Source organism: Salmo salar, chromosome ssa23 (assembly GCF_905237065.1).
Source record: "Salmo salar chromosome ssa23, Ssal_v3.1, whole genome shotgun sequence".
Taxonomy (NCBI): Eukaryota; Metazoa; Chordata; class Actinopteri; order Salmoniformes; family Salmonidae; genus Salmo; species Salmo salar.
Window position 1 is genome coordinate 19,955,918 of NC_059464.1, and position 25,555 is coordinate 19,981,472.

At 44.6% G+C, this 25,555-nt stretch overlaps 1 protein-coding gene across 4 annotated transcripts in view; it reads left to right on the top strand.

The window, feature by feature from the left end:
- Positions 1-25,555, top strand: part of LOC106584138 (discoidin domain-containing receptor 2) — a 61,622-nt gene that overhangs the window by 29,921 nt on the left and 6,146 nt on the right. For 2 of the 4 annotated variants that reach the window (XM_014169049.2, XM_014169051.2), the window contains exons 2-11: positions 8,338-8,457; positions 11,495-11,698; positions 20,167-20,269; positions 21,506-21,737; positions 21,954-22,101; positions 22,441-22,543; positions 23,604-23,787; positions 24,035-24,275; positions 24,420-24,491; positions 25,226-25,362. In XM_014169049.2, coding sequence (XP_014024524.1) covers positions 11,617-11,698; positions 20,167-20,269; positions 21,506-21,737; positions 21,954-22,101; positions 22,441-22,543; positions 23,604-23,787; positions 24,035-24,275; positions 24,420-24,491; positions 25,226-25,362 — 1,302 coding nt within the window. In that variant the 5' untranslated portion in view covers positions 8,338-8,457; positions 11,495-11,616. The remainder of the gene's footprint in view (positions 1-8,337; positions 8,458-11,494; positions 11,699-20,166; positions 20,270-21,505; positions 21,738-21,953; positions 22,102-22,440; positions 22,544-23,603; positions 23,788-24,034; positions 24,276-24,419; positions 24,492-25,225; positions 25,363-25,555) is intronic. The other 2 variants (XM_014169050.2, XM_045706251.1) reach the window with 1 other exon arrangement.

A 25,555-nucleotide genomic window follows, 5' to 3' on the forward strand; every position in this document is an offset into this window, starting at 1 on the left:
TATGCAAGCTTACTTGAAAAAGAAGGGATGCAGTATATCAGAACAGGGGCAAGAAATACAGGACAGACTAATGGGGCGGGCTAAAGACATAGTCAGAATTGGGCTCCGTGGAAACCCCCTTGTTAACATAAGCAGAGATCCTGAAGCCATATACAATATCTTGAGGCAGCACTTTGGAGAGGCAATCTCATCAACAATCCCATTAGGATACTTCTATGAAACCTTACCAAGACAGTCAGAGAGCTGCTTGGATTATTGGGTTAGACTGAACAAAGCAATTGACCTTGCCAATGAGTGCTTGCAAAGACAGGGAAAAAGAGTGGATGATCCAGGTCACGAGGTGACCATGATGTTTGTTAAGCACTGCCCTGATCCGGCACTGTATGCCGCTCTTAGGTGCAGGACTATTGAAAATTGGACCGTTGGAGATTTGCAGGCAATGATTGACAGCCATCACCGAGACAAACAATCAGCCAGACACAGGGCGCAAAGTACTGCCAAGGTAGAAGTTGTGATGACCCCCGACGCTTGGTGTATGACTCAACAACAAGCAGTCGGTCAAAATAATTCAGCCACGCCCACTAACAGCGATCAGGCTCCATTGAACAAAGTGATTTCTCTCCTGGAAAAGCTCCTGTCAACCCAGGAACAAAATCAAAGGAGAACTTCAGCCAGAACGCCACAAACTAATACTGCTGCTGGTCCCTGTAGAATTTGTAAGGCCTCAGACCATTCAACTCAGTCGCACTGCTTTAAGGAGGGGTTATGTTTCAAGTGTCACAGGACAGGCCACAGAGGCTTTGAATGTCCAGCAAGAAAACAAGTTGGAGAGGCAACCGCCGAGGCTCCCCCCTGGCCCCGCTTTAAACTAACATGCTCACACCAAGAGGGGGGCGGTGTGGGCGAACATGTTACACCTCCACAGAACACTACAGATATAAGGACTGGAAACACAATGAAAACCGAGGTGATTTATCCAAAAATAGAGAGTAATGACAGTCTTTTCTATGTTCCAGTAATGGTGCAAGAAATTGTAGAACTTCAAGCTCTGATAGATAGTGGGTCTATGACCTGCACGTTAAGTGAGTCAGCTGAAGACACACTTCTGAGATGTAATGTGATAAAACCAGAGTCTAGAAAGCCAACTCAAGTAGTTCTTGTAGGCTGTGGGGGCAACCAGGCACAGCCTAAGTATGAATATGACTTGAACATTGATCTTTTAGATTGCAAGATGGCAGTGTCTGTTTTAGTTGTACCTGGACAGACAGATGACATGATAGTTGGATCGAACGCCATAAAACACATAATGCAACAGGTTAAGAAAACAAAGTGGTATTGGGACAGCCTCTCCAAACCTGCCAAAGGAGATTCACATGGACTTTTACTCAGCATGCTAGCCAACGTGAACCGTTGGCACGGTGACAAAATACCAGACAAAGTGGGAACTGTAATGCTCAAGCAGAGTGTGACTCTCATGCCTCAACATGAACATTTGGTCTGGGGAAAACTGAAAGAAAAGGTACCGCTATCAGTCGGTAGTACTGTAGTCATAGAGGCCACTACAGCACGATCTGCACCAAGAAATGTCCTAGTAGGACGCACTGTATGTCCTTTGAGGGGTGACAAGTGGGTCCCCATGAAAGTGATCAACATGTTGGACCACCCTATTATTCTCCGCCGTAACACCAAGTTGGCCGATGTGCACCCATGCCTAGCCCTAGAAGACCTAGAGCTCTATGCCAGCCATGCTGAGAACCCCAGTAAGGTCCAGTCTGCCCTTCAGAATGTCACCCAAGCTGGGGAAGGATGTTCATTTGGTGGAAAAAGGGCAAAGAAAGAGTATCTACAAAAGTTGGAAGAGTTGGGCTTAAAAGAAGTTGACATAGAGTCCTGTGAAGTGTCTGACATGTGGAAAGGAAAACTAGTGGACCTTATTGCTCAGTATGAAGGCATCTTCTCCAGGGACCGACTTGACTGTGGAGAAGCGAAGAACGTCATCCACCGTATCCGACTCAAAGATGAAAAGCCTTTCCGGCTGCCGTACAGGAGGGTCTCTCCATCCGACTACCAGAAACTGAGACAGACGCTGGAGGAAATGGAGGAGCGGGGCATCATCCGAAAGTCCAGTAGTGAGTGGGCCTCCCCCTTGTCCTGGTTTGGAAGCCGTCAGGAGAGTTGAGAATTTGCACTGATTTCAGATGGTTGAACCAGAGGACAGAGAAAGATGCATACCCATTGCCCCATCAAGCCGATGCTCTCGCTGCTTTGGGGGGAACTGCTTCTTCAGTACTATGGATTTGACTTCGGGATTCTACAACATCCCCATACATGAAGATGACCGCAAGTACACAGCGTGCACAACACCCACGGGTTTATTTGAGTACAACAGAATGGCTCAGGGGTTATGTAACAGCCCAGCAACATTCGCCAGAATGATGACCTCGATCTTCGGCGACCAGAACTACTTGTCCCTCCTGTGCTACTTGGATGATCTCCTGGTTTTCGGGAAGACTGAGCAGGAAGCCCTGGACCGTCTCGAAATGGTGTTCTCCCGCCTTAAGGAACACAACCTGAAGCTAGCGCAAAAAAAATGTTACCTCCTCAGAAAATCTGTCAAGTTTTTAGGCCATATCGTCACGGCAGAGGGCATTGCAACCGACCCAGGAAAAGTGTCTGCAATCAACGACATCACAGCAGCTGACCTGATGGAAAATGATGGGAAAACACCTTCACCCACCAAGGTCAGATCATTTCTTGGTATGGCAAACTATTATTCCCACTTCATTGCGAGTTTCTCAGGTTTAGCCAAACCACTGTTTCGTCTGATTGCAGGACAGAAAAGTAAGCGGAAAGGAGAAAAAGGAAAACCTCATGGCATGGCCCATAAACGTCTGAAACCTGAAGACTGGACTTCTGAATGTGGGGAGGCGCTGGAGAAGCTAAAAGCTGCTGTCTCCCAAAAAGCCGTGCTGGCTCACCCAGACTTTAACAGACCATTTCTCCTATCAACTGATGCATCAATGGATGGCTTAGGTGCAGTACTTAGCCAGACATTTGAGGGTGAGAGTAGGCCCAGACCAGTAGCTTTTGCAAGCAAGACTCTGTCGAGGTCCCAGTCCCGTTACCCAGCACACAGATTAGAGTTCTTCGCTCTTAAGTGGGCTGTGTGTGATAAGTTCACCCATTGGCTGAAGGGGAATAGATTCACAGTCCTAACAGATAACAACCCCCTGACATATATAATGACGAAACCAAAGCTAGATGCCTGTGAGCAGCGGTGGGTCTCTAAACTGGCCCCCTTCGACTTTGACTTGAAGTACATCCCCGGGCCCCAGAATGTCCCAGCAGACCTGCTTAGTCGACAGCCATTCGTTGGAGCTAGGAAGGCAAGTGAGTTCCCAGAGTATGTGACTTCAGAGTCCATCCAGGACGCATTCAAACTGTCAGTCAATATCCAAGGTGGTGAGATCCTGGCTCAAGTCTCTTCTGAAGGGGTGAAAGCAGTTTTGGAGTCCTGTCTGGAGTGGGATGCGAGTGTGCCAGTGCGCACATTCCAATTAGCCCAGTATTCTGCCAGCATCCCTCAGCATGAAGGGGGGAGTGGCTACTCTTCCAGTCCTTTCTCCTGATGTGATACGGAGAAAACAGAAGGCGGATCAGGTGCTGGCCCGAGTGGCGTACTTTGTTGAGAGGAGGAGGAGACCTTCGCGGAGAGAGAGGGCTCATGAGACTGCCCAAGTGTTGAGAATGCTGAAGCATTGGGATAAACTCGAAATCAAGGATGAGATCCTCTACCGAAGATCTAAGGACAGAGTTGTCAAGAAGAGGTACCAGCTGGTGGTGCCAGACTCCCTTAAAGCCATCGTTCTGAGGGGAACCCATGATGAAGCCGGCCACCAAGGCCAGACTAGAACACTCCATTTGGTACGTCAAAGGTTCTTCTGGACTGGAATGGAAGGGGAAGTGAAGAAGTATGTCTCCTACTGTAAGCGCTGTGTGGTTGGCAAGACAATGGAGCCAGAGGCTAGGGCACCGTTGGAATCTATTCAGACCAGCACAGCGTTGGAACTGGTGTGCATAGACTTCTGGTCAGCAGAAGGAAGGGATGAAGAGAGCGTTGATGTACTCGTCATCACAGATCATTTTACGAAGCTGGCACATGCGTTTCCTTGCCCGAACCAGACAGCAAAGGTGGTTGCCCAGAAGTTATGGAACCAGTTCTTCTGTGTCTATGGGTTTCCCCAGCGGATACACTCTGACAAAGGAGCAAACTTTGAGAGTCACTTAATCGCAGAATTGCTACAAGTCTCAGGAGTCAAAAAGTCCCATACCACTCCATATCATCCTATGGGCAACGGTCAGACGGAAAGATTCAACCGCACGCTCGGAAACATGGTCCGATCATTGCCAGCGAGAGCAAAAGAAAGATGGCCCCAGATGATACAGACGCTCACCTTCTCGTACAACTGTACCACACACGAAATGACAGGATTCGCACCGTTCTTCCTAATGTTCGGCCGAATTCCACGGCTGCCAGTGGACATCATGTTTGGAAGTACCCTGAAAAACGAAGACGTGTTGACTCATGACGAGTATGTTGACTCGTTCCAAAAGGACCTGCGAGAGGCTGTCAGGATCGCTCAGGCCAACACCACTGAAGCTCAGAAAAAGCAAGCCAGGCAGTATAACAAGAGAGTGAAGGGTACTGCCCTGGAGATTGGGGACCGAGTTCTCTTGGCAAACCGAAAGGAAAGAGGAAAAGGTAAACTTGCCGACTTGTGGGATTCAACGGTCTATGTGATCACATGGAAAGACCCGTCTGTGCACATCTACAGAGTCGAAGATCCTACTACCAAGAAGAGTAAAGTAGTTCATCGAAACTTCATACTGCCAGTGAACTTCCTGCCGGTGGGACAGACAGACGAGATGTCCACAGTAGCCTCTACTGCTTCAGAGGAGGACATAAACGCAGACAGCGGTGACGAAAGACCGGTATTCGATGTGGATGAGGATTCAGAGGATCGAAGGACTGCTGTCTGGATTCTCGAGGGCCAGAACCCTGAGGGGCCCACGGAAGCTGAAGGTCAAAAATCTTCGGGACCGGAAGATGGCGTGAACATGAGAGAAGCTGCTCCTCAATGCCCAGCGAAGGACATGATCTCAGGACAAGCAGCTAAATCAAGCACAGGAAGCTCCTCAATGATGCCTGGTGATGATTCAAGTGATCCTTCTGAAGATGACACAAGTAGAGAAGCAACGTCAGTGAGCAGTCTAGATGGCATCAGCAGTAGAAGTTCATCAGTCAGCGGCTCTGTATGCATAAGATCTACTAAGAAGAGAATGAGTAACCAGAGAGAGGTAGAGCGCAGAAACAGCCAGACATCTGAGCTCACTGATACAGTCCTGAGACCAAGTGAAGGCACTTTGAGAACTCGAACTGGAAGAGTTGTGAAGCCTGTCAGAAGACTTTTAGAGTCAATGAGTCAAGTGATTGCTGAGCCGGACAAAAGAGAGCATCTAGCCGCCCTGATTCAAGCCTTATCAACTTTTGTTGAAGTGACAGTACCCCAGTGACACAGAAGCCAGAAGATAGATTAAGGAAATGAGAAATACTTTATTAGGGGGTCATAGGTTGTATGTATATGGGCATATTTCTACCTGGCAAAGTCTCTTTGCTGTCCTTCTGGACGACTCTTGGTCAAGGTTACCCCTGTGGAGGAAGAAGTCTTACCTTATGTCTTAAAGTTTGCTGAAATCAAGAAGGGGTGAGTGTAGTAGAGTTAAAATGGTTATTCCAGCAAACTTCAAATTATTAGAATAGTACACAACGCAGAACAGAACAATCAGGTTGAGGGTCAGTGGCCAAAAGCCCGCGAACAGGAATGTTCCAAGTTCAGACAGAAGGGGGGGAGTCAGATCGCCAGGAACTTTACTTTTGGTTTCTAATTTTAATTGTTGCGCTACTGGTGATGCCTGTTGATGTTAGGTAGGCAGCTACAGTAGCTGAATGATGTTAACATCTTCAGGTTTTGTTTCATTAAATGTATTTTATTTTATCTGGGTGCTTACGTCACCTACTAACACCCTGGTACTACCCATAGATCCCGCTCTCCTCAGTCTGAGAAAACACTGAGAGAGAAAGAACAACTTGTCAGGTGGTGCATTGGAGACTGATGTGTTCCTGTCCTGTCTTTTCATAATACTATTGCAGATCGACATAAAAGCCTAAAAGACAGCCGTGGTGTCGCTCTTCATTTCTTGGTTCTCCTGTGGTGCATAAGAAACCCGCTACATTATAACCAGCAGCACACAGCAATGCTGACCATATTTTGCTTTTATGAGAGATTTGCATTCAGAAATGCAAGCTGCCTCACTTTCGAGGGGCTGATGCGGTTTCTTCTCTCAGTAATTATTTGTCCTGTTTTCGAGAAGACCCTCTCAGAGGGAAGGGATGTGGCCACTATGCAGTCTCCCTGTCATGACTTTAGTAAGTCATGGGTAGACAGAGGCCTTGTTCTTCCACCAGCTCAGAGGATCTACAGATCTTTGGAGGGCTCCTCCTAATAGGATCGGACCTCCATTATGGCATCTGCTAAGGGATTCCTTCGTGCTGCATCCCCAGTTGCTCTCTCGTCAAACAGCATCCAAACAGCAGACATTTGTGGCACTACTGCTGGTGCTTCTGCGCCATCTGATCCCTCTTCTTCCTGTTGCCCTGGTGCCTGAGCCAGCTGACTGCTGGGGCTGTCCCTCCCTGCTGCTGAGGTTATTCTTTGAAGAGCCTCATCAATTGCTCTAGCATCACTGAAGGCTAACTTCTTAAACCTGGGGTCAAGTGCAGTGGTTTCTGATAGCACGTGATTATATTCCATTCTGTGGAGCTTTCTGTCCATTGATGAAAATAGGGTGTCCATCAACTCTGTCACATGTCCTGTGGTTACATTTGCTTCTCTCTGGCGGCTGGCTGTGATTCTCTGCAGACCCTTACACAGGAGTATCATTTTTGAGGCTGTCACATATCTGAAAAGAGAGAACAGTAACTTATTAGTTCAGGTTCATGTTTTGTCTACTGATACTACATTCTCATCTACTGCTCATATACATATATAATACTGGATTAAATAATGATCTAGTAATAACTGCTTACCGTACCTCTCTCCACTGATCTCCACAGTGACCTGCTCAAAGGGTTCCAGGACTCTGCACACCTCCTCCATCACCTCCCATTCCTCTTGGGTCAGAGCATCAACAGGTGCATTGACAATGGCCAAGGTAGAGATGATGGCATCCTTTGATTCAAGAAACCACTTCAACATATAAAATGTTGAATTCCACCTTGTAGTGTAGTTTTGTTTAGGTCTCAGCTTAGGCATCCCCATCTGGCGTTGTGTAGACTTTAGTTTTTCAGCACCTACTGTGCTCCTGTGGAAGTATTCCACAGCTGCTTTCACTTTGTCCACAGTGGGCTTCATCACCTTCAGAGCGTCTCTTACAATCATGTTGCTTGTGTGGGCAAGACATGGATGATGGGTCCATTTAAAAACGTTCATAGCATTGGTTATGTTAGCTGCATTGTCGATGACACAACAGACCACTTTTCCATCTACTTGCCATTCTCTGGCCTCTCTCAACAGTTCCTCTGCCAAGTTCTCTGAGGTGTGTCTGTCGCTGAACTCAAAGCAGTCCAGAAGACAGCTAGACATCGAAAAATCTTGAATGAAGTGACATGTAACTGACACGTAAGAAGTGGTTACCCTTGATGTCCAGCAGTCAGTGGTAAGGCAAACTTTTGTAGCTTTTTTGGACTCTTTCCCGCACTGAAGCCTGTGTGCTCTCGTACAGTTGTGGAATGAGTGATTTTGAAAGGGTTTTCCTGCTTGGAATTGTGTACATTGGATTTAGACTATTGCTGTCATTTCTAAAACCTCTGTCCTCCACAATCGAAAATGGTTGGAAATCGGTGGAAATCATTTTAGCCAATGCCATATCAATTTGGCCTTGTTTTGCTACAGACATAGACTTTGGCGTAAACTGGTCCATAGAAGACTGCGTTGCTGTGGGTCGCGGAGTAGGCCTACTTGACTGCGTGGACACTTGGAGATGCTGGCTCCACCACTATCACTAGCAGGCCCGCTAGTTTCTCGAAGCTCCACTACAGTTAGCTTCACAGTTGGGTGCACAGTTCGCATATGCCGGTGTAGGTTGTGCGTAGACCCGGCTTTATATGAGATTTGGTTTTGGAAAATTCTACACTGTGCTCTAACATTGTCTACATTATTAAAATGCATCCAAATGCTACTATGCTTCTGACTAATTTTCCAGTTGTTGTTTTCACAGCTGTCCTTCCTCTCTCTCCTCGGCTGCTAAGTGTGTGACTGTGAGTGAGTTGCCTCGGCCCTCCCTCACGCATCTTCATTCATTGGTTGACACCAGGTGTCTGATTGACAGGAACAACAGGTGAGGCTGTTAGTCTGAGCAGACAGTCAGAACGAATGTGTGTGCGTTTTTAGCATTTAGGCCTAAATTATTTTATTTATTATTTTTCGTTCTTTGAATTAGTTAATTCTTTTCATTTAAATCTTTTTATTATTCATATCTTAATTATTTTATATTATTATAAATAGATTTGGCTCTTTTGGTATGCGAGCCGGCTCCCAACGTTCACCTACAAGAGAAGGCTCATAGAGCAGACTTGTTCACGAATGACCCATCACTATTGGCTACTTAGCTTATTCAAGCCTGTATCAAAATACAACACTGTCCCTTTAAGACATAAAAAATGCTCTATACCTGACTTGCTTTTTAAAGATGTCTAGAAATGTACATATTTTGTGCTCTTGTAGGAAGCAATCCCTCCCCTATTGCTGACTACAAAGTATCTATAACTGGGCTAATAACTCACTAACTAGCAAAGGACAAGAACAAAACGTGCACATGGGGCTACATGCAGCTCTCTCTCTGATCTCTAAACAAGCATATCTACTCATGACCACAGCTGTAACATCTACTCATGACCACAGCTGTAACATCTACTCATGACCACAGCTGTAACATCTACTCATGACCACAGCTGTAACATCTACTCATGACCACAGCTGTAACATCTACTCATGACCACAGCTGTAACATCTACTCATGACCACAGCTGTAACATCTACTCATGACTACAGCTGTAACATCTACTCATGACCACAGCTGTAACATCTACTCATGACCACAGCTGTAACACAGTCCAGATCATAGTAAATGGCACAGATCCATATGTGACTTTGGTATGTTTGCATACTGCAGCTCTGGCCTACTGCAGCTCTGATTGGTTATTCCGAACTGGTCTGTGTGGACTAGAGTATGGGCTGAGTTGTGCTTGTCAATGCAATATAATCCTACTCCAATGCGTTCTGCCTACAACAAAATCTCTTGCATAGTTTGTTTGGTTTCAGTGTGTTGAATTGAAAGTGGCTAATATTGCGTTGTTTTGATCACAATTGCCACAGTAAAGGGAAACGTTGATAGTGTTAACTAACAGGGAAAACTCTAGAAAGTTGAGTGAAGTTCAATCTCGTGCTTCTCTCAGTGGGCTGATACAGTATTTATTCTGCTGATAGGCAGGCTCAGGGAGCTGCTTGTCTACTGCGCGCATGCATAGTTTAGAGGGAACATTGCTGTGCAGGCCAATCAAGTTCTTCCACACCAATCTCGACAAAGCATTTCTGTATGGACCTGGCTTTGTGCACGGGGGCATTGCCATAAAGTTGGAAGCACAGAATCATCTAGAATGTCATTGTGTGCTATAGCGTTAAGATTTCCGTTCACTAGAACTAAAGGCTTAAGCCCGAACCACGAAAAACAGCCCCAAACTTTACAGGTGGCGCTATGCATTGGGGCAGGTAGCGTTCTCCTGGCATACGCCAAAACCAGATCTGTCTGTTGGATTGCCAGATGGTGAAGACTGATTCATCACTCCAGAGAATGAATTTCCACTGCTCCAGAGCCCAATGGCGGCAAGCATTACATCGCTCCAGACGAAACTTGGCATTGCGCATGGTGATCTTAGGCTTGTGTGCTGCTGCTCGGCCATGGAAACCCATTTCATGAAGCTCCCGGTGAACCGTTCTTGTGCTGACCTTGCTTCCAGAGGCAGTTTGGAACTTGGTAGTGAGTGTTGCAACTGAGGACAGATGATTTTTACGCGCTATGCGCTTCAGCACTCTGCGGTCCCGTTATGTGAGCTTGTGTTCCACTATCCGTCCCAAGCACCTTTGTTACTGTCCTTATGTTGTGGACGAAACGGAGGTGAGGTGTGTTGAACAGTGTGGTCAAATTAAATTGCATTACATATTCTGTTGTTCTATCGCTTGTGCAATGACGTCCGAAGGGGGAAAAAACAATGTTCGTTGTCTGCAGTAACTTCGTTGTTGTAATATCCCAAATGGACGTGGCAATTTCACCATTAAGGATTCCAGCTTTAACTCTGTACAGTCCATATTGCACTATTTTATATAAGCAAAGATATAACAACCACTAATGATTCTGATCCAGTCGTTCCAGTAATAAATGAACATTACCACATTACCATTTTGTTTCCCATGCTTTAAATGCAGCATGGTGTTTCTTTCATAACAAGCTATTGACACAGTGAGCAAGCCACTTACTAAGACTGATTGTGATTATGTAACAATGAGTTAGAATGACAGTAAAGAGTTTCCATGTGCAGCAACCCCCCTCTCTCTCCCCCCCACACCTTTTACTAAATCATTATGCAAGTGGGAGGCCAGACAACCACACAAGACTAGAGTCAATTACTAAAAGCTTTGTTCAAGATCACTGTGAGTAGACATCAACTTTTCCTTTGAGGTTAGACCATTGGCTGTTTGGGATCTGTCGAAGAGAGGAGTCCTGCTGGACCTGTCTCTGTCTCGCTGTATAATCAGTGCCACTGTGGTAATGTCTGTGGTGGCCCACTCTGCTTCTCTCGCTCGCTCGCTCTCTCTCTTTCCGCTCTCTCTCTCTCTCTCTCTCTCTCTCTGCCTTACTTTGAATTTATTCCTACCTCCTTTTGTCTGAAGTTCTCTAACACACCCACACACATTTACTATTAGATGTTTAGATGTATAGGTACAGTTTTATGTACAGTTTTATTCCTTAGAGCTGGCTACTGTAATGTTGAATTATCCCAGCCAGTTTGACTTTAATATCCCTTTGCTATTCACTTGTGTTAAGGTAATGATGAATGGAAATTCCACTTTTAGACAGCAATTATTGTCTTTATTGAGCAAATGAAAACCATTCCTCCAGTAAAAGCTGTAGCTTTCCCATAGAACCTCTCAGATGGTCTGGTTCCCTGGAGGAAAGACATAAAACCGCATCAACTGCCTGAATATACCACATGGATCCAAACACGGACCCTTGAACCTTTGTTTCATTTCACCACAGTCCAAATATTCCAACTTGTATGACATATTTTGACTGTCTGTTGTTTTCCCATTGATTTCAGGTTTGAAGACCCTCTCTGTGTGTGTGTGTGTGTGTGTGTGTGTGTGTGTGTGTGTGTGTGTGTGTGTGTGTGTGTGTGTGTGTGTGTGTGTGTGTGTGTGTGTGTGTGTGTGTGTGTGTGGGATGAAGCGCCAGTGGGACAAACACTTCCCGTTGCTCATCCTTCTCTATCTGGTAGGAGACGTCACCTCACAGGTTAACCCAGGTGAGTGTTGCCATGGAAACGGTATGGGGAGCTGTGTGTACTTGTGTGTGTGTGTGTTTGTCCATGTGGTGGCCTTAATTGCTACTGCTGTCTCTTTGATATGAGTAGGACTGTTCTGGTGTCCATGGTTTTCTCCACTTTTACCACTCTATGGGTGCTTCACTGAGGGAAAGTGTGATGTCAATGAGATGACCAATTATATTTTACAAGGAAACAGAGACAACGTTTGTTGAGCAGAGACGGATCACTGACAACCAGTAGGCAACAGAGAGAAACTCTAAGTCAACTCCTGATAAATACAATGACTTGGGACTATAGTATGTATGACAACATTATAGAGCTGTTGTCATTAAATACAGGTTTACAATTGGATAAAAGAGCAGGGCACAAGGCCAAACTGTGTGTGTGTGTGTGTGTGTGTGTGTGTGTGTGTGTGTGTGTGTGTGTGTGTGTGTGTGTGTGTGTGTGTGTGTGTGTGTGTGTGTGTGTGTGTGTGTGTGTGTGTGTGTGTGTGTAAATAGAAGTCCCCACAAGAATAGTAAAATAACAAAAATATGACCAACTGGGGACATTTTGTTGGTCTCTACAAGGTCAAATGTTATTTCAATGGGGTTTTGGGTTAAGGTTAGAATTAGGGTTAGGAGCAAAGGTTAGTTATAGGGTTAGGGTGAGGAGCTAGGGTTAAGGTTAGGGTAAGAGTACGGGTTAGGGTTAAGTTTAGGGTTAGGGGTTCGGGAAAATAGGATTTTGAATGGGACTGAATTGCGTGTCCCCACAAGGTTAGCTGTACAAGACTATGTGTGTGTGTGTGTGGTATTTTACAGCTGTGGCAGTCTACTCTGAGAGAGGGGGAGATAATTGAAGAGTCAGTTCTCCACATTAACATTGCTTTTTAATTAAAGCCTGCTCCAGGCAAACTACAAACACACCAGAACATTTCTCACAAAATTGTCTGGGGTGCCTCGAAGCAAACAAAGGCTATGTTACATATGCTGTAAACTTTTATTTTTCTGTGGCTTGGTGCAGGGAAACAACATTTATTTTCATGGACTTTCATGAACATACATCAAAACTTCAACGTCTTTAACAGTAGAGTGACAAACACATACACACACACACTGGACACACCAGTGGCGGCCAGTGCCGTTTAAAATGAGGGACGAGTGAGGACGTTTTCTTTTTCATGAACCTGGCGTTATTTCTATTACAGCGTATTGGATGGCTGTCATTCATATTCCATTCACTCAGTTCAATGTAACAGCGATAGGTTTAGGCCACTACATGATACTCACATTTTCCCTGTACCCATCATGAGGTTGTTACAACCTAGCCTATGAATGAAAGTTTGCAACGTAGGTGCACACAGGTCGAGAGAAAAATTTGACAGACGGTGACACATGGACAGACAATGACACATTCAATACCGCCTTGCACACTTTTGCCTACATCGAGCTGACGTAGAGTGTAATAAAGTCCAACAGTTGCAAATAAGAATTTCTATTGGACAAATTCAGGTATGTTTATCCCCGTTTTGTTCCATTTGCTACCGTTTAAGAATGTTTTTCAACAGAATTGACAGAATGAATACCTGATCACGCGTAAACACAGTTCACTTTCATAGCAGCCATGTTGTATTCCTTCTCGCATCTATGCGTTCTCCTCCTTTCACCTCTTCCTGTTGCTTGTAGACTTCAATGCACAACACATCAGCTGTATGTGACCAGGCAAAAAAAACGTTCCAAGCCAAACCATATCATAACTGCTACACACAGCCTACATCATTGTCACCATATTACAATAAATTACAGTGCATTTGGAAAGTTTTCAGACCCCTTGACTCGTTCCACATTTTGCTACATTACAGCCTTCTTCTAAACATTCTTTTTTTAAATCCTCATAAATCTACGAACAATATCCCATAATGACAAAGCAAAAACTGTTTTTTTTAAATGTTTGCAAATGTATTCAAAATAAAACGAAAATATTACATTTACATAAGTCTTCAGACCCTTTACTCAGTACTTTGTGGAAGCAGCGATTACAGCCTCAAATCTTCTTGGGTATGACGCTACAAGCTTGGCACACCTGTATTTGTGCAGTTTCTCCCATTCTTCTCTGCAGATTCTCGCAAAGCTCTGTCAGGTTGGATGGGGAGCGTTGCTGCACAGCTATTTTCAGCTCTCTCCAGAGATGTTTGATCGGGTTCAAGTTCAGGCTCTGGCTGGGCCACTCAAGGACATTCAGAGACTTGTCCTGAAACCACTCCTGCGTTGTCTTGGCTGTGTGGTTTGGGTCGTTGTCCTGTTAGGTGGAAGTTTCACCATTAAGGATTCCAGCTTTAACTCTTTACAGTCCATATTGCACTCTTCACCCTTCTGCCTGGTAGTGTGGTAGCACACTATCACTTCACTTAAGGATTCAAAACCATATGCATTTGCATGGTAGTTACATAGGTGCAGTGTATTGACACTGCATTAACACATTGTTAAATGGTTTGTAGAAATGTCCAAAAACACTTTTCATTTTGTCATTAATGGGGTACTGTGTGTAGATTAATGAGGATATTTTTTTATTTAATCCATTTTAGAATAAGGCTGTAACGTAACAAAATGTGGAAAAAGTCAAGGGGTCTGAATACTTTCCAAATGCACTGTAGTAAAACCAAAAGCTTACAATGACTTAGAAGAGTTCCAGTGTTGCGTTGGATAGTCAAAGCCAGCTAGCTATCATAGCATCCCTCTGTTTGAACAGGGTGTTTGAGTAGGCTTAACTGGCTAGTTGCATTTGCTAGCTAAGTAGGCCTAAGTGAAACTGAAAAGAAATGACGATCTCTCTTGCTTCTCTTTGTTCAAAACTGTTCAACTATTGTCTTTCTCTCTCTTTGAGTCAACTACTCACCACATTTTATGATTTCACTACTATATTAATTCTCTCATCCTTTGATTGGGTTGACAACATATCAGTTCATGCTGCAAGAGCTCTGATAGGTTGGAGGACGTCCTCCTGAAGTTGTCATAATTACTGTGTAAGTCTATGGAAAGGGGTGAGAACCATCCGGCAACACCTGGTGCTACCCTGAGTGCTGTCGAGGCTACTGTAGACCTTTATTGCAAAATAGTGTGTTTTAATCAATTATTTGGTTACGTGATTATATTTAGTATCGTTTTATCTAAAAATGATAACTTTTTTAAATGTTTTACCATTTTTATTTTTAAGAAATTCACTGAGGAGGATGGTCCTCCCCTTCCTCCTCTGAAGAGCCTTCACTGAGACACACCCTTCTCTCCATTCATGCGTGTATTTTACAGCCTACAGTGTGGCTGATCTTTAAAACTAGCATGTTGCTATATTGGCTACACAGCGAGAGAGAGAGAAGGTTTATACAAAATGGGTGTTCTCTCCAATGGGACAGAGCAGTGAAGTGGTGGGTGCTGTGGTTGTTTTCAGGCCTGTCTACATCTCGTCATCTCTGTTGCTAGAAGTCTCTGACCGGGTTTATGAGATGTGCTCCGGATATACAGCAGAGTGGTCAGCTTGACAGTATACAGCTTTAGTCTATCCCTATTACTTGATCTACAGTCCAGTCTTATCCCAACCTGAATCCACCTCTATTTCTCCATCTATCTCTACTCCAGGCTTATTCCAGTCTCTATGGCTCCTACTCTACAGTGAAAGCATGTCGCCCACTCAGAATGGAAATGGGAAAGACAGAGATGGTATAACTGCACTGCTCAGGAATTTTAAACAGGGGAAAGTTGGCATCACCATGCATCTCAGTGCTACTAAATTCAGCTATGCATATTTCCTGCCTTCTGTTTTTTTCCTCTCCATCCTTGCAGCAAAATGATATTTAGACACAGTAAGACCTGTGATTGAGTCAACGAGACTCATAGCAAAACTGTAGAGTGACAAGGGACGGACAGACGCACAATTCCCTCATCCATTCTCGGGTGTTTCAGAGAATCTTTGCCCAGTTTAGAGGATTTGAAATCTGGAAATAATTAAGAATTCTCTCTCACTCGCCGTCAGCAAAATGATCCTCCACAATGGGGGATATTTGGGATTTAGAACATTTTGTTGCATGAATTTAAATTAACTTCGGCCATGTTCGGGTGCATTAGTACTCTGCACTCCACCACTTCTGAGTAATCAACAATCCCAGCAAATACACACGGGAAGCCCATTTCAATATACTTTCCTGCTGTCAGTATGTCTGGAATGCATTAACCACAGACTCTGCATGCACAACACACACACACAAATAAACTCCCACCAAGGTCAGATCGTCCCGTGATTTAAGGCTGGGTACAGCCATTGCGATGAAGATATTGTTCTCAAAATATTACAATAGAAAGGCTATGAGACAGTTTACACAAGATGGCCAAGGACAACATTGAGTATAATACCAGAGTACTGTGTGTGTGTGTGTGTGTGTGTGTGTGTGTGTGTGTGTGTGTGTGTGTGTGTGTGTGTGTGTGTGTGTGTGTGTGTGTCTGTGTGTCTGGTCTGTGTGTCTGTGTGTGTGTGTTTGGAGCCTGTGGTTAGACAGCAAACACTATGAAACAAGCCTGCCTTTCACTGGCCAGAGCACGAGCACAGAGAAGAAAAAGGGGTGAGAGAGGGAAAGAAGCCACTTGGAGCTGGATCGGTGTGTGTGTGCTTACGTGTGTGACCTGTAAGAGTATGTGCCAATATGGATGTGAGAGGGTTCGTCCAGCTCTCTCTTTACTATATTTGGGCAGCAGGTAGCCTAGTGGTTAGAGCGTTGGGCCAGTAACCAAAAGGTCGCTGATTTGAATACCCGTACTGACAAGGTGAAAAACCCTAATTTGCTCCAGGTGTGTCGTACTACTAAAACAACACCTTTCACTGCACCTATCTGATGTAGGTAAAAATAAAAACATGTTTTTTTTTCTCTTTCTCGCTCCACACAGGGCTGGTATTTTTCCACCTTTTCAGAGGTGATATTTTATTTTTAGATGGTGTGTATGTGTACACATTTTACTATACTTGTGAGTACAAGGAAGGCCTCACAAGAATAGTAAACCAACTCAAATTCAGAAATGAGAGGACATTTAGATGGTCCTCACTAATAAAATGTCCATTTTAGGCTAAGGGGTTAGGTTAAGGGTTAGAATTAGGGTTAGGAATTAGGGTTTGGGTTTAAGTTAAGGGTTAGGGTTTAGGGAAAATAGGATTTTGAATGGAAATCAATTGTTGGTCCTCACAAGTGCCCCATGGGTAACCCCTGAGGGTAAGCTAGATAAACACCCCACAAACCAACATTTAGGAGAGACGTTCATCCGGCGCACTGAAAAACGCCTCTCTCTCTCGCTCTCTCTCCTCCTGTATTGCATGCTTTAGTTTAGGATGTGGTCTGAGCCACTGATAATGACTTATTTTCACCAATTACATCCAAGGCAATTACAAATTCTTTCTCTGCTTTCTCCTCTATTGTCTCTGGGCTGAGCCAATGGATCTGTCTGGCTGTAGTTAATGGAAAATTACCTTATTATGGAACAGTTTTCTTTTTGTACCAAGTGAATCCCACATAATGTGGTTGTTCAGAGTTTCATTCTGTTGTATTTGTGTCCTGCTATGACACTAATATGACACTCTTCATTCAGTAAATATCAAGTAAATAATGTTGTGATTTTTCAGTTACTCTAGTCTGAAAACAACAATCAATTGCTCTGTGAATGCATGCAAAGTCAGGCCTAGTCTCCCCCTATTTTTCTCTCTTTCTCCCTGGTTCTCTTTCTCCCTGTCTCTGTTTGCAGTGTACACCTGTATGTGAATGGACTCATGTTTCTCCTCTCACTCATAGATCAGTGGTGAATTACAGATGTAGGATCAATTTGAGCCAGTTTGCTACAGCAGGAAAATAATCCTGCAGCAACAGGAAATGTCAATAATTTTGTGGATTATTTTTGATGGGGTTGCTGTATTTTTCGTAAAGGAAAATCAATTCTTAAAAAGTAGAAACTGCAAACTTCAGAAGCCTTTTTAAACCTGAAATACAATACAAGTTAGAAATGTCCTGCATTGCAGGAAAGGTGTCCTGCTACAGGGTGATCAAATTAAGATCCTACACCTGCACTATGGTCAATAAGCCCAACTTCCACCACTCATATATTAAAGGTCGACTTTCGGGCATGAAAAATGGTCCAACTCTGCCTCTTTCTCAATTTCCAAACAGAAATGTGCTGTGTCTTTGGTGCTTCATCGATTTGTCATTCTGGTCATGTGCTCCGCAATTGACGTAGCTAGTTCGTTAGCTAAGTTAGCCACTATAGCTAGCCCATAACACCTCCAGTATGTGTTGTGGTCATTTCACAGGATTTGTTTTTGGATGGAAGCTGTAGAGATAGATAAGAAATGGCACTTCTGTAGCCAAATATCTTATCTTTTTTTAAAGCATTAAATGACTTGGTATGGTGGTGCATTGTTGTACAGTTTAAAGCTGTTATTTTGGGGGGTTTGCCCAAAGTCGACCTTTAAGCACAGCATTTTCATCACGTGCACAGATCTGTGCAAATGAGTACTGTGCACACTGTATTATAATCTACAGTGTGAATCAATTTGATTTCATCTTTATTAATTAACCAGAGTTGAGTAAATTGTTGTAAAACATTTTATGGATGTTTTCCTCACTGCTCGCATATGGAGTCTTAGAATTGCCTGGAGAGCCAATGAAATGTTCCCGAATACAACACATGAATCAAAACTGACATTATTATTGGAGGAATTGCAGATGTTATCACATTTGATTGCAATTATGTTACCAAGGGTACCACTAATAGACTGAAAATATGAAAAGTGTGTGATGATTATGGCTGACATGTCTGTCTAAGCATGAAGGAGGTGGGAGATGGGGGAGGGAGGACAGGAGAAGATAAAGAGAGGAGAATGGGAGGGAGGAAAGGAGGAGGAAAGGAGGAGAAGGTAGTCTCACATCTGGAATAGTTTTTTGTTTTGGGACGGATCTGTTTCTGGAGTGAGTCTCATCGTCACTGCCAGGACGAACCCTGAGAGGTTTCCCCATATTGATTTTTAAGCAAACATTTGGAAGAGGGAAGGAGGACAGAAAGAAAGGATAAAAAAGTGAGCTGAGGGGCCATGCTGAAGGGAGAGTCTCCCTGGCCTGCACTTCCTCCTCCACTCCATGGGACCAGCCCGATCCCAAGATATCACACACTCTGTACACTTCAGTATAAACACACACAAACAGACAGGTATTTCTCTCTCTCTGTCCCTTTGTCTTTCTGTATCTCTGTCTGTTTCTCTGTCTCTCAGGCTCTCTATCTCTCTCTCCAAGTGTTCCCCTGTACTTCCTCTGCCATTCATACTGACCAGCATGACCCTGTGCTACCACACACACTGTAGAAACTACGGTATACACACACACATTCAGATAGTTTGGGGAAGTGTTTAGCCGGAAAGCAGAGAAGACATTGGTTCAGTTGTCTCCAAGTTAATGGTTAGCATCCGTTTTCTTACTGAGTAGTGAAGACCGTTGAAGCAATGATATGGCCAGTGGTTATTATAAACCTCAATAAATAGTCCATAAACTCCCAGCCCTGGGCTAATATTGATGGAAAATCACCTAATATTTTTACTTCCAGAAACAGCAACAAAGTAAAGAAATTCTATTTCAGGCTTGTAAAAGTTAAAAGATACCATCTCTTCTATTTCACAAGTAGTTACCCGCTTGCCCAGCGGATCACAGTGAAACAGGATGAAATGTTCAAACGCCCACAGTTAACTTTGATCGCTCCACTCTGCCACAGGGGAAAGACCACACAGGAGCAAGGGGGTATTCTCTAAAACACACACCTCACTACCCCTTATGTTTGCACTGGCAGAGAGGTTGAGGTCTTTATTTCAATAAAGCAACCACACTCTTAGTGCTGGGGAGAGGGGATGTGTTTTTGTGCCCACCCTGACTAAACGCCCACCTCCCTCTCAATTTCAGATTGTGATGACTCGAGATTTGATTTTAGAGGAATGGAGTAGGAGGGTGTATGTCTGTGGTTTATAATAATTCATAATAATGATTAATGTCTGAAGGTCTATAGTTTATAGACACCACCACTGTGGTTGGTCTGGCTGGGCTGGGCTGGGCTGGGGGAGTTATGATTAAAACCCAGTATATAGTATTTAAAACCATGGCACCAGGTGGAGGAGATTAGACACATAATCCAGGTCAATACAGACTGTGTGTTTATGTCTGAGACCTCAGTAAGAGTTACCACCACACACCTTGGTGTAGTGCAGGTGGTCCAGTGAACCGTGCTCGCGTGACGAGTAACTTTGCCTGTGGTAGCTCCTTGAGCTAATGTCTATGCTTTACATTGTTTCATTAACGGGTTGTTCATACTTGAGCGCATGTTTGGGGGTGTGTGTGTGGGTGTGTGCGTGACTGTGTGTTTGCGTGTGTGTGTACTAAAAGCTGTCTTGTGTTGTAGGTGTGTGTCGGTACCCTCTGGGGATGTCAGGAGGGCAGATTCAGGATGAAGACATCTCAGCCTCCAGTCAGTGGTCTGAGTCGACTGCTGCTAGATACGGCAGGTAATGTATACACACACACACACACACACACACACACACACACACACACACACACACACACACACACACACACACACACACACACACACACACACACACACACACACACACACACTGAGTGTACAAAACATAATATTGAGTTGCACCCACTTTTGCACTCAGAACAGCCTCAGTTCATCAGGGCATGGACTCTACAAGGTGTCAAGTGTTCCACAGGGATGCTGGCCCATGTTAACTTCAATTGTTCCCACCGTTGTGTCAAGTTGGCTGGATATTCTTTGGGTGGTGGACCATTCTTGATACAGACGGGAAACTGTTGAGCGTGAAAAACTCAGCAGCGTTGCAGTTCTTGACACAAACCAGTGCGCCTGGCACCTACTACCATAACCCGTTCAAAGGCACTTCAATCTTTTGTCTTGCCCATTCACCCTCTGAATGACACACATACACAATCTGTGTCTCAATTGTCTCAAGGCTTAAAAATCCTTCTTTAATCTGTCTCCTCCCCTTCATCTACACTGATTGAAGTGGATTTAATAAGTGACTTCAATAAGGGATCATAGCTTTCACCTGGATTCACCTGGCCAGTCTATGTCATGGAAAGAGCATGTGTTCCTAATGGTTTGTACACTCAGTGTATACATACATACATTTGAACTTCAATTTAGTAGACTGGACACATACATGCGCCCCCAGAACTACACACATGAACTCGCATGTACACTCGTATGCACTCACACACAAAAGTTTTCAGTAGCGTGTGTTCGTGTGTGTTTTCAATAAACTGCGCGTCAATTCCCGCTCTCAGCTTGTTGTGGATAAGCCTAGAAAGAACAAGAGAGAAAGAAACCGAGAGAGAGAGTGAATCTGTGTGTGCATATGTGTGCGTGTTGGGAGAGTGTGGGTGGCCTGCACTCAGTGTAAGGAACATAATCTATGTTATTTTTATTGTGACCTAGCTTCCCCTCTCCCTTGCCAGCTCAGCCCTAAATTAACACTTTCACATTAATTTACGACAAAGGTGTTTGTTTAATAGGCTGTATGAACTGACATCCAGCCACCACACTCACTTTCCACTCACCTCTCCTTTCCCTCCACCCTCTCTCTCTCTCTCTCTCTCTCTCTGTGTTCTCCTGCCTCCCTTTCGCTCATTCTCACTCTCCTTTTTTTCTATGCGTTATCTTCCTCTCTCCTCTCTCTCCCCCTACTTCCCCACTCCTCTCCTCCCTCTCTCAGGTTGGACTTTGAGGAGGGTGATGGTGCGTGGTGTCCAGAGAGAACGGTGGAACCAGACAGCCTGAAGGAGTTCCTCCAGATAGACCTGCGTTCCCTCCACTTCATCACCCTGGTGGGCACCCAGGGCCGCCACGCAGGGGGCATCGGCAACGAGTTCGCCCAGATGTACAAGATCAAATACAGCCGTGACGGCAGCCGCTGGATCTCCTGGAGGAACAGGCAAGGCAAACAGGTAATCAATCAGTTATTGATTATTGATGAAGTTGATTATTGGTTGACAGGGACAGGAATATAAAAATGTTGATCATAAAATATTGATTGGTAAAGGTGCTACTGGTGATTTGTGCCGGCGATCTAGGTGGTTAAGGGAACTGGAATATGTGAGTTATTGCTTATTATTTAGGCTATTTGATTGATTGATTATTATCTGTGGGTGACATGGCTATAGGTCATTGAGGGGAACAGGAATGCATATGACATCATGCTGAAGGACCTGGAGCCTCCGATCATCGCCCGCTTCGTGAGGTTCATGCCCGTCTCAGACCACTCTATGAACGTCTGCATGAGGGTGGAGCTCTACGGCTGTGAATGGCTCGGTAAGACTGGGGGGGGAGGTGGAGGAGCTCCCAATTGTGAACCATAGGTAGACAGATGTAGCACATGGGGATGTGTGAAACTTACTCCTCAGCCTGAAGTGTCGCCACTTGCGCCGCCGAATTGCTAGCCTTTCACATGGCGCCGACTGGTAAGACGCTTCAGGAGGGCGGTCACGTGTGCTAGCAAGGCAGAGGTCCTGGGTTCGAGCTTCAGTGTGAGTGGAATCAGGAGGAAGTTGTACACGCTAAGAAACAGCGTGACATCCTTTACATAGAGTTTGGCAAACAGTGCTTAGGTTTCAGCTCAGTAGGCTAATACAGAGTCCCTCTCTCTGTCAGACGGTCTGGTGTCCTACAACGCTCCAGCAGGAGAACAGATGAGTCTTGAGGGCCAGCCTGTCCACTTCAACGACTCGGTGTACGACGGAGCCGTCATCAATAGGTGGGTGTGCATCGCTCCTACTTTTCATCCTCCCTCATCATCTTGCTCTTCCTCCTTTCTCTTTTTCTTCATCTCCTTGTCCTTATTCTTTCTCCTTTTCATTCTGCCTGTCTTAAAGTATCCCTCCTCTCTCTCGGTTTATCCAACCTCCTCCTTAGTTCTTCCTCTCCTCCTTTTGTCCTTCCTTCACCAATCTCGGAGTTGTGGTTCCACGCTGGCCCTGTTATTGCCTGGTTGCTGTAGTTACAGCAGGATGTAGACAGCGCAAAGGCATGGGTCACTGTGGTTTTGTCACGCATACACACACACATACACACACACACATACATACATACACACACAAGCATGCTTCTCTGCACAGTAATGCGCTGGAGTGTTACGAACACACACAGAGACAATTACACCCACACATGGCTTCTGGTGCATGAACGCGTGGGAGAGTTTGAGTCAGTGTCTTTGGACTTAAACTTGACTTCTTGAGAACATAAATGATTATGTGGGTATCCTTGCTGCCTTTCTATGTTGGTGTTTGAGTCACTGTGGGCTGAATAATTTCCTCCATTACGCTGCCCTCAGTTTGTCTCTGCTATAGAAGTCTGTCTATCTCTCTTTCTCTGCTTCTCTTTCTCTCCCTCTCTCTCTGAGTTTGAGTCTGTGAATGTAGTCTGAGAAGAGAAAATGGCTAAGGTTGTGATACCACTGCCAAGATGAGATGTTGAACGTGGAAAAGATGATGCTACCACCTAGTGGTGGGTGGAGGGAAGTTGAACAAACAGATAGCTGAATAGTTTCTGTCAAGCTTCCCTTTCACAAAATGAATATTGTGCATTGTAAAATAAATACTTGTTAATTAAACATGAAAATAGCAATTATTGTGTGTCAAGCAAGGTTGTCAAGTAGTCGTTTACACGTTGTCAGGTCTCCTTAAGGATAGTTCACACAGTCACTCTCTGGTTCACCCCAAAAAACAAATTTTTAGTTTGTATTTTGACTACCTCACAATCCTCGAACTCTGAGCTCTATCTTTATCTCCTCATCTCTCTTTCTTCTCCATCTCCAGTATGACGGAGGGCCTGGGCCAGCTGACTGATGGAATGTGTGGATTAGATGACTTCACCCACAGCCACGTCTACAATGTGTGGCCTGGCTACGACTACGTAGGTTGGACCAACGAGAGCTTCCCCAACGGATACGTGGAGATCATGTTCGAGTTCGACCGCACACGCAACTTCACCACCATGAAGGTGTGGGTGGGTGGGTGGGGTGGGTGGCTGGGTGGGTGGGTGTGGGTGTCAGGGGCTGTTATCTCCCAGCTGTTATTTACAGTGTGTGTAAGGGGAGTTGGTCTTTTTTTATTCCCAAATAACAGGCATTACAGTTCTAAATCTTTCAGCGTCTTGACCCTTTTTCCAATCACCAGACCACATTTTCACAGATTTCACTCTTCATAACGTATTCCCCTCTTGCTCCCCCATCTCTCTCTGTCTCTAGGTGCACTGTAACAACATGTTCACGCGGCATATCAAGGCATTCCGCCAGGTGGTGTGTTACTTCCGTTCCGAGGCTGACTGGGAGGCCACGCCCCTTTCCTTCAGCCCTGTGGTTGACGACGTCAATCCCAGCGCCCGATTCATCACTGTCTCTCTGGCCAATCACATGGCCAGTGCTATGAAGTGCCATTTCTACTTCGCTGACACCTGGATGATGTTTAGCGAAATCACCTTCCAGTCAGGTAAGTGTTTACACATACACACTCACCTGAGATCACCTCCAAATCATGTGCTGTAGAGAAAACACACCTTGTTTGGTTTGAATATTCATCTGTAAAGTATTATCAGTGCTTTGTTGTGATTTACGTCTGTCTATTCTCTTCCAGACACAGCCATGTACAATACTACCCTGGCTCCGCCCAAGACTGGCAGTGGCCCCCCCACCAGCACTCAACCAGGTCAGTTCCCACTACACATGCATTGCAAACGCGCTTTATCAGTTTTTACCTCTTTTACCACACACTCCCACCCGTGAGCAATGGCTGTGGCAAAAACCCACTTCTTGTTTTAAAATCTGACCCTTTTTTTTCAATTTTCGCCTAAAATGACATACCCAAATCTAACTGCCTGTAGCTCAGGACCTGAAGCAAAGATATGCATATTCTTGATACCATTTAAAAGGAGATGTGAAATGAATGTAGGAGAATATAACACATTAGTTCTGGTAAAAGATAATACAAAGAAAAAACCATGCATATTTTTTTGTACTGTCTTGAAAATGCATGAGAAAGGCTATCATGTATTATTCCAGTGTACGTGCAAAGTTTAGACTGATCCAATGAACCATTGCATTTCTGTTCAAAATGTTGTATCAAGACTGCCCAAATGTGCCTAATTGGTTTATTAATAACTTTTTAAGTTCATAGCTGTACACTCTCCTCAAATAATAGCATGGTATTCTTTCACTTGTAATAGCTGCTGTAAATTGCACAGTGCAGTTAGATTAAGAAGAATTTAAGCTTTCTGCCAATATCAGATATGTCTATGTCCTGGGAAATGTTCTTGTTACTTACAACCTCATGCTAATTGCATTAGCCTACATTAGCTCAACCGTCCCGAGGGGACCCACCAATCCTGTAGAGGTTAATTCTATCATCCAATCGAATGGTGTCTTCCCCCATCCCCTCCCCAGGGGATGACCCCACCCACAAAATAGACGACAGCAACACCAGAATTCTGATTGGCTGCCTGGTGGCCATCATCTTCATCCTCGTCGCCATCATCGTCATCATCCTCTGGAGGCAGGTCTGGCAAAAGATGCTGGAGAAGGTGAGAGATCCCGCCTGTTCACACATGTTTTATCTGAGCCACAAAGCGTTTTGATGCACCATGTCTTTGAATGTTAAAGTTAGTTTGTGACTGTTCGGTACTATCAGGAAACGCAAAATATTATACAAATCTTACTATTTGCCATGTGTTGATCAATCAGGACTGGTCAGATGTGTCTCTTCACCCCAGCATC